This window comes from Eleutherodactylus coqui, chromosome 5 (assembly GCF_035609145.1).
Source record: "Eleutherodactylus coqui strain aEleCoq1 chromosome 5, aEleCoq1.hap1, whole genome shotgun sequence".
Classification (NCBI taxonomy): Eukaryota; Metazoa; Chordata; class Amphibia; order Anura; family Eleutherodactylidae; genus Eleutherodactylus; species Eleutherodactylus coqui.
The window spans coordinates 133,426,338-133,435,563 of NC_089841.1; the positions used below are offsets into that span (position 1 = coordinate 133,426,338).

The window sequence follows — 9,226 nt, forward strand, 5'->3', positions numbered from 1 at the left end:
GGGATGTCCGGAACATATCTCTGAGCTGCTATTGTCATCGTACCACCAAAATGGATGACCGTAATTTGACAGTCAAACAGATCTGCAACTTTGCTTACCCAGAAGCTATATGCCACCAGTGATTCAAGACCATGAGCTATTTCAGTTCACCTCAGCAGAGCCAAAAAGTGCATGTGTTTGGGAAATTTGGCGATACTTTTTTTTTTTAGTACAAATCGTTCCACTAAGTGTGGACACTGTTCTCGGCTTCTACTAAGGCCACTTTTATTGGCGCATAAGACATAGACACCCCCCCCCCCCATGTACTTCTCATGAACTTACATAATCGTAAGGTGGTCAACCCAAGTTAAGTAAAACAGAACCACGAAGGTCAGATTTGTACATTTACAATATGTGTGTGGTAATAGGCTGAACAGGTCTTTTTTTGCCTTACATACTACGGTAGGTTACTATAAATTATTAATATGCTTTTAGAAGTTTATAGCTTTGCTTGATCCTTATTTTCTAATGGTAAAGTAACCTAACTATTATTACACAGACCTCTCCATAACAAGAATAGAAAAAACACCACAAAACAAATATTCCTTTTTCTTTAATATATATTTTAAATATTAAAACGGAGGAAGCAACTTAAAATCTAAAAATGGGCGGAAGGGAAATATAAACCGGATGGATTCATTTACACAGTAAATTTCACAATATATAGATTTGCGCAGGGAAGGGGCAACATGACTTCTTTACATTGCTGACTCATTAAAAGCTTCCTACCCCTACTGCAGAATTAATCTATATACAAAGAACATTAATACAAAGTAAAAAAAACTGCCTTTAACAAGGCAACAACTGGGGAATAAAGTAAATACTTCATAGAGTAAGTTTTGAGACATTGGGATGAAAAGATGAAATGCCCATTCCTTGTATACAGACTGTATCTGTATGAAATGTATTCATTTGAAAAAAAACAAAAAAACATCCAAAATGTTTCCACCTTAAACCAAACCACCAGCCAACATGTTAACTAGCGCAGTCCATGTGTTACCGGCGGTCCGGTCCGGTCCGAGGTTTTATACTGATACAGCCTGACAATGCAGAGAATGTAGCATGTGGCCATTGTAACAATAATGCAGTATTAGTACATTATCTAGAATACTCTGGATGACTAAAATGTCAGCAGGCTGGAACAACGCTTAACAGGAAACTTATCTTGTACTCTGGCATATAACCAGCAAACTTATCAGGCTGCTTATAAAGAAACAGAAAAAGAACTGCAAGTGCTGTATTTTTCGTAGATTAGATGTGGCTTAGATATTCAAGTTTCTATCTCCTATTCACAGGATGTCGTTCTTGTACTCATCGTTACTGTTGAAAAACCTCGCCAGAAGCCATCTGTTAATGACCCCTCTGGAGCAAATACCTGCTTTGGAGTGCTAGACATTACATGCTCAATACATTGCTCGGAACTCACAACATGGTGAGCGGTCAGGATGGGTTTACCAAGCACAGTTCATTAACAAAGTGGTTGGATGGCACAGACTTGTTAATTTTTGGAGTTTTAACCACTCAATACTTTAGTGATATAATCTTTATCAAAGAGATATGAAGATAAATAATATTCTGTTTGTGGCAGTCAGAACACAAAAAAGGCATTTACAATGATTCATCATCAAAGTCTGGACCGGGATTCCAGAAGAGAGAGGGATCACCGAGAGGGGAGGGAGAACAGGACTGGTGCATTGGGACATCGAGAAGCTGAGGGAAGAGTTCGGTGGGAAAATTGTCCTCCCATGTCTGATCAGAGTTCAAAGGAGAGGACATATCACTGAAGGGTGATGCACATCCCTCATAGCCAGAGTCACTGCCTGTCTCCAGAAGACTTACTGGTTTCTCCACAATGTCTTCAGTAGATTTCAAGAAGCTCTGTGTGTCAACGACAGGTGGGACGACTTCTTCCTGGGACTCCTCCTTCACACTGATGGGGTCAATATAAGAAGAACTTAAAGATGCTTCCTCCGTTTTAATAACAACGCTGGTCTCAATTCCTAGCTCGGAGTCTTGCTCTGAGCAAAGAGGTTTTGTGTAGACATGATCAAATTTGATCAGTTCATTAATGGCCTCCAGCTTGATTGATGAGGTCCCCAGAGGAGAAGATGGGGCGGAGGATATGGAATCGGATTCAACTTCTCTAACTTCTTGCTGGTTCCATGCCAAGTCTTCACAGGTGAGCAACATGTCTGACTCCAGGCTTTCCAATAGGCCCAGCAAGATATCAGACTGCAACACAACAAGAAAAAAAGTCAAAATTTTTATTCAAGGCTGAGGACTGTACAAATTGTAGGCCAACATGGAAACTTAAACTGTCCAAGTCCAAGACAATGTGCAATTAGTCATTCTAGTAATATTTGTTCTCAACAGAATAAATAGGCAAAATCTAGATCTGTGACGAACATTCTGCTATGTTTAATTTGGCATAACTTCAATATTCTGCATTAGCTAGTATTTTAAAAGGTCATTCAATTGTTTGGTAGTGGATTTTGTGACCTTCTAAATGGTTTATTGTTTTAATTCCTCTATTGACTGTTTGTTGTTCTTCCTTGCTAACCCAGGTGTATCATTCCACCAAACGAACCAGTTAACAAAGTAGAGGTGACACCAGCCGAATATTGGCAAGGCTGGGAGTTGTTCATGTAATCAATTTAGAAGGCACATGACAAGTGACAGCGCTGCTGCCACACAGAGCAAGCTGCCATCATACAGAGAGCACACATGTTATAGTGATCAGTTTATGTTTGAAGAGTAACTACACTTAAGATATGTTGCTCTGATGTGTCAAGTTTTTTTTTTTTTTTTTTTTTAAGTTCTGATCAGTGGGGTCTGGTTACCAAGACCTACACTGATCGCTGGAAGATAGGGCTGCAGTGCTCATCCGAGTGCTGTGCCCCTTCGGATGTCTTTGTTGCCCATTAGCTCCTCTCAGCAGCTTAAGACAAGGCACAGACACTTCTACAAACATTTAGGCATCAGTCTTCAACTGCTGAGGAGTCGACAGGCAATGAAGACAGACGACTGGGCACAGCGCTTGGTTGAGTGCTGCAGGCAACCCTTTCATTTAAACTTGACTCCAAGCAGAGTATATAAAAGGAAAAAAAAGTTGAAAAATTAAGAAAGATTGGAAAATTCTTATAAAGAAGTAAATGTGCAACGGACCACACTTATGTCCTCCATGTTTAAATATCCTAGACACAATTATTGTAAGTCTTTTAGTAGAACTTCATAAGTTATACAATGAATCATTGAAAATATGCCCCTACCATGAATTATAAAAGGCACTGGTCATCAGAAAAAAAAACAAAAAAACCTTTTTCAGGGCTGTAACATAATTATTAAATATATAGAGACTGGACAATAAGTTCTCGAAATTAGTCCATGGATGCTCACCTCACAGTCTGAAGAATCAGGGCTGTCAGAATCCATGCAGATGTGGTCAAGTTCGGAGACAACTGGGCCTGCTCCTGCTGCAGAGGCGCACATAGTCTGAGTGCTGCGGACTCAGCGGACCCGGTCACCTGCCTAACCTCATCTTCTCTGGACTGTGTCAGAACCTTTGGAAGAACAAGACAAAATGAACACAAAATTACTTTATATAACAAAGCAGAGACCACGCTGTTCATAACATACAGGTTTTCCCAGGAGAAACAGGTTTATACAGTTCTGCAAAGGAACAGAAGTATTGAACTGGTGAATCACCCTAATAGGATTATGCCTCTAGCTCTAGTAACCTTCCATACGAAAGCAAGGACAAATCTGACATCTGCACATTTTGCTTTGACAACCGGTTATGAAATTGTGTATTTTTTCTATGGAAAGCTTCTTCCTTACTCTTTGTATTGTATGCAAAACTAATGCTGGATTTGGCAACTCTAGTAACCGATTTACAAAAGAGACCTACTTCCTGCTAATGCAAGAAGGCAGATGGAATCTAGAAGTACAGCTTGTGTGACAAAGGAGGGAAATGCAAATATGGCAGATATATTGCCTGAGGGCTGTTCTCACATTATACAATGATAAGAGTTTTTTCCATTCTAGCACCCCACCTCTTGCACAATCCTTCATAAGACTGACGTATGAACATTTTCTTGCAAAAGGTTATCTACAAACCATCTGCAAGCTCTATTAATTTCATATACAGAAAAATCACTGCAGAAAACAACTCAATATGAATCTCTCTTATGTACCGAGCAACGCATAAAGAAATACTTAGAAACAGATTAAGAAATTTATCTAAACCCAGCAGCATGCTTCTGAGTAATTACGGAAACCGGAACTAAAAACAATACTGTCTAGACACCCGTTTGCACTCTACACCTCCTCAACAGACGCCGGGGCTTCACTTGATGGACTACATAATCACCTCAACTTCTTCCTCTTTCACCTCTAGGGCATCGAGGCCCAATCTCTGTCGTAGCTCTTGGTTTTCTGTCAACAAGCCATGTGACTTCTCTCGTAAAAGTTTATTTTCAAACAGGAGTTTCTCATTCTAGAAGACAATCAAAAGAATATTATGTACAAGTAAAAAAAATGTATATATAAAAAAATAGGGAAAGCAGAAGCCAAGACCCCATGGAAGTGTGAATTGGCCAGTAAGGGGGCACATGAGGTCCTTGTGGCATCATTCTATGTATGGTGCCACAGGGAGAGTTCTTTTTCCCTACATGCAATACTTCTGGGCAAGAATATGTCAGTAAAATGGCAGCTGATGAAGAAAGATAGAAAAAGAAATAAAAATGGGATTTATTCATGGAATTGGACACAAACCAAAATCTTTGTTTGGAATGAGAAGCATATGTTGGTATAGTAGAGCCCTACAGAAGTCTACACATTATGGCTCCGTACAAAAGGCTTAACGTGTGATCAAGCCCGTATACTGGCTTTAGTAATAGGGTTTACATGGAGCCAAAATATGCCATAGTCTCATACAATGGGAAGTGAGTGTTGCAAAGGAAGTACAGACAATACAAATGAGTCAAGTAAAGAGAAAGGTAAATAGTTGATTATTATACAACACGAAGTGGAAGATGGTAAAAACCAGATACAATGCTTTAAAAACCATGGAAGGCTAAGAGGTGAAGTTCCACACAATTTCTATGGGATGGCTGCAGGCAGGGTACATGCGTTACCATACCAAACACATGGTTATTTAAGATATGGTGGACGCTGTGTGGATAGGCTCCAGCAAATTAAACATGTGGCCAAACATTAAATCAAATTGCAGAACTAAGTTATGCAGCTGTCCATCAGGGGTGTCGGCTAAAGAAAGAAAGAAAATTCTTAGAGAGCCACTTTAGGCCACAACAGGAAACCCTCTATATTACCTCCACCTCAAGATCCAGCACTTGCTGCTCTAGCTCGCTCATTCTGGCTTTTTTTCGGTCACGTGCGGTTTGGGCTGCTACTCGGTTTTTTAATTTCCTGTTAAAAAAATAAGACAAAACCTATTAAGTCTATGATAAGGGCTGAACATTCAGACATGTACAAGGAACACACATGATGATAAGACTGGAGGTTTCCATATCCATCTTGTAATTACTGCTAGCTAGGGGATTTCTAGCAGGCTGTTAAGAAAAGTAGAAGAGGAGCCTCCTAATTCCAGCATATGACATGCTAAGCACGTCCGGAGCAAGTACCTTCATGTCTAATGGAGACGTTACACAGAGTTGCATCAGCTAAGTAATACTGCTGAGTAAGAGATAAACAGGCAGAGTACCAGCAGTCTCAGGAACTGCCGCCTTTATTTCACAAATAGCTGCTTAGAGTTCCCCCGATTACCTAAGAATACAGGAATAGGAATTCTACAACCAGCACCCCATAGAATGAAAGAGTGCTCTATTAATTTAATACCCCCTTTCCCCTCATATGGGAGGAGTATCTGATTTTCCATTTAGGAGTGTGGGAAAGCGGACCACCAACTGCAATTGGCACAGTCCTAGCAGCCATATGGAAGTTGGGTTTCCACAATGAAGTAACCATGTGCATCCAAAGCCTCAACCACCAGCAGCCATCAATGACCACATAATCTGGCTGACTACTTTTACACTGAGCGATAATCTTTAATGTAAATTCTGACAGCGACTGAATGATAGTTTGCTATTGGTTCTGTTTCTGCAGGGATAAGAATCAAATGAGGAGCGTGTAGACAGGCTGTCGTTCATCTATGAAAGATGGTCTGTTTACTATGAATGGAGGTGGGCGGAAGTGAGGCCGAACCTTCCACTTTCACTCACTAAGTGATCATCACTCCTTTGTGAAGGCACAGGAGCGATTATCGCTGGAAGGCTGCTGGGCATTGCAGCATCCAACAATTGTCCTGTGTAGAAGGGTCCTTATGCTAGGCTCACCCCCCCCCCCGAACACAGATTTAAACAGACACGCTGCAAATTTAAATGAATAACCGTGGCAGAAGTCCACCAGCTTAAAAGTGTGGATCTGTGGCTGCTCTAATGCAAATCCAATCAGATTAGCCCTATTGAATAAGGCTGTGGAAAGCCATGTGTATTCCACGGCCAATCCGCATCAAGAAGCGATAGGTTCCATCTTTATGCGACACAGATTTCAGATCAAATGAATGGGCCACCTATTTGCTGTGGCTTCGATAGAATCTGCATGAACTCCTTGTTACATTAGCGGCAAAATAGATGCGGATTTGCCATGGAAGTGTTACGAATTTGCAAGGGGCATGCAATATATGTGGATATTTCTGTAGCCGATCTTTCCTCCACATACAAGTCCACCCTGAAGAAGCAACTGCTCTATACAGTAGAAGTGGTCACAACAACAGATGTCTGGTGGTCCTGCAGATAACACATATCCTGCAACACATTCATCAGCTTCCAGCAACCAAAGGACATGAGCAACAGGGATACAGGATGACTAAAGAGCTTCTGCGTAAGCAATGTGGGCGAAACCAGCCAAGATCACAATGAAGAACAGAGAGATTTAGAATGGGGACTTTATAAAATCTATTTCCTCATTTTAGCCAACTGCCAGTTGCACAACGCTATTCTGAGCGCAGGAGACGGACATTTTCCACGCTGGCAGTTTTATTTTCGTCTTCAGGGGATTAAAGCAAAGTAACTGACAAGGCAACAAGGGGATCAGGGTGCACCGTATACAAGTAGCATCTGGTTTCACTAGCTCCATCCAGTAATTACTGTATACCAGATGGGGGGGGGGGGGGGGGGGGGGGGAGATGAGTAACAGGTTAAACTTCGACAATTAAAGAAAAAAAAAAAAAAAGGTGCACATGATAAACTAGAGGGTGTGAAACCTTTAAAAAGGATAGAGAAAACGCTCAGCATTTTGAATCCATGAGTCATGTACAGCAGTCAGCAGTGACACGGTTAAGAAATTTCACATGTTGCACAAGTTAGAAGTTCCAGGAAAGGGCGATTGGCTTAAACTCAGCAGATATACAGATATTCATGGTTCCCAGTGACGTCAAGCCCGCTTCCCCACATGCCACGCAGGCAAGATTAGCCAACCTCCTCCCTCGCTGCAGGCCCTTACAGGAATGTCTACGGCCCCCATAAGACAGGATAGAGGGGAGAGGATGACTATACCAAGCAGCCACAGGGATACTCAGGAAATGCTGGGAAATCAGGGCGGGTGTCACTACTACATGCCAGATGTGACAGGAGAAAGTTACATTGTATCTCAGGATCCATGACAATGTTCCATTCCATTAACCCCTTCCCTGCTACAGCCACAAGCTAACTCAGGGGTACTTTGTACAACAATCTAATCCTTTCAGAACTACAAGTCTCAGCCAAATGTTTCAAAATAAAAGTCTATAAATAAGGTATATGCTTTGATCCATTTTCCATATGAAAAACATGTTTTTCATTGTAAACTTTTTTCTAAAAAAGTTTTAGTTCAGTTTTTTTCTCCCCTTGATTAAGAAAATAAATAGAAAAAAAATTGCATACATTAGGTGTATGGAAACATACAGCCAACATTTTCGTTGATTGCAAGGTTTATTAAAAATTAAATATTATATATAATAAGTTTCCATATTTTTTGCAGGATTCAAGAACGTGGCAGACTTTTTTCAATCCCATAATAATTTTTAAAAATAGCAAACCACAAACATGTCTTCCTAGTCAAACAAGCATTGTATGATTACGTTTAACCCACTAAACCCCATGGGTCCGGTAAACGCTACGTTTTCGCCTTTTTTTAAAAAAGAGTAAACGCACGTGCGTTTTATCGGTGACCATGTGACAGTGTGGTACATCAGTCTTGTACACATTTGATCGCTTACTGCAAATCCACAGCCGCCCCATTCGATACATCGATTCGCCAACACGGCGATTCACCAGATCGCCACTTACAGGACATAAAGTTTTGCTAAAAGTTAATACCCAGCTCTAAAAACTTTCAGCACAAAGTAACAGATCAGATCTGGTACCAAAACCAGCAGTGAGAAGAGGACACGTTGGATGAGGTCTATGGACAGCAGCAGCTGTCTGTGGCAGCCATGGAGGAAGGCGATAAGGCAGGATCATGGGCAGCAGTGATGGAGGGAGCGGCTGCCGTCCAGCAGGTGATCCCCGACCCCCCTGCACTCACTGTCCCCCCGCATACAGCCCTAGATGTAACCGCACCTCCTCAGCGCCTTCTCCTCCGGGCTCAGATGTGTCAGCCGCTGTCTCTTCCTCGGGGGGACATCGCTGCTGGCAGACTCCGGGCTGGACGGACTGTGGATCGGCAACATGACGGACGTCAGGGACTGGCAGTCACCCTGATCGGACTGGTTGCCGGGGATGAAGATGACTTTGGGGGCTCCCACGACCACCATGTCCGGGCGCTGTGGGGCGGACCGAGGAGAACGAGCCGGCAGAACCTTATACACTGAACTCAGCACAGCGGCCATTCATATCTACAAAACGCGTCCCCTCCCTATTGGACAAGCCTAGTGATGTCAGGTGACACGCCCAGTGCATCCCTATGGAGGAGAAGCCGCAGAACAGGACGGCTCACTGCTGCCGTGGGGGTGCGGCTCCTCCCGTGTACTGCTGCGGCGGAGCGAATCAGTTGCATCATCCGGATCGGAGTCTTTACCTTATTACATAGATGGCATTAGACACGGGCCGCTCGTATAGAATGGCTGTAATGATAGCAGACCGGCCCTCCGGTATACTGGGGGATCTGCTGAGTCTATGAGGACTGCTCT

General features: G+C 42.4%; 1 protein-coding gene across 1 annotated transcript; it reads right to left on the reverse strand.

Moving 5' to 3' along the window:
- Positions 1–576: 576 nt before the first annotated feature.
- XBP1 (X-box binding protein 1) lies at positions 577–8,942 on the reverse strand. Its single transcript, XM_066603190.1, is given in 6 exon segments — positions 577–2,271; positions 3,436–3,519; positions 3,522–3,599; positions 4,409–4,534; positions 5,370–5,466; positions 8,658–8,942. Coding segments are annotated over 6 exon segments (1,278 nt in total). The 5' UTR covers positions 8,927–8,942; the 3' UTR covers positions 577–1,647.
- Between the last annotated feature and the right edge of the window lie 284 nt (positions 8,943–9,226).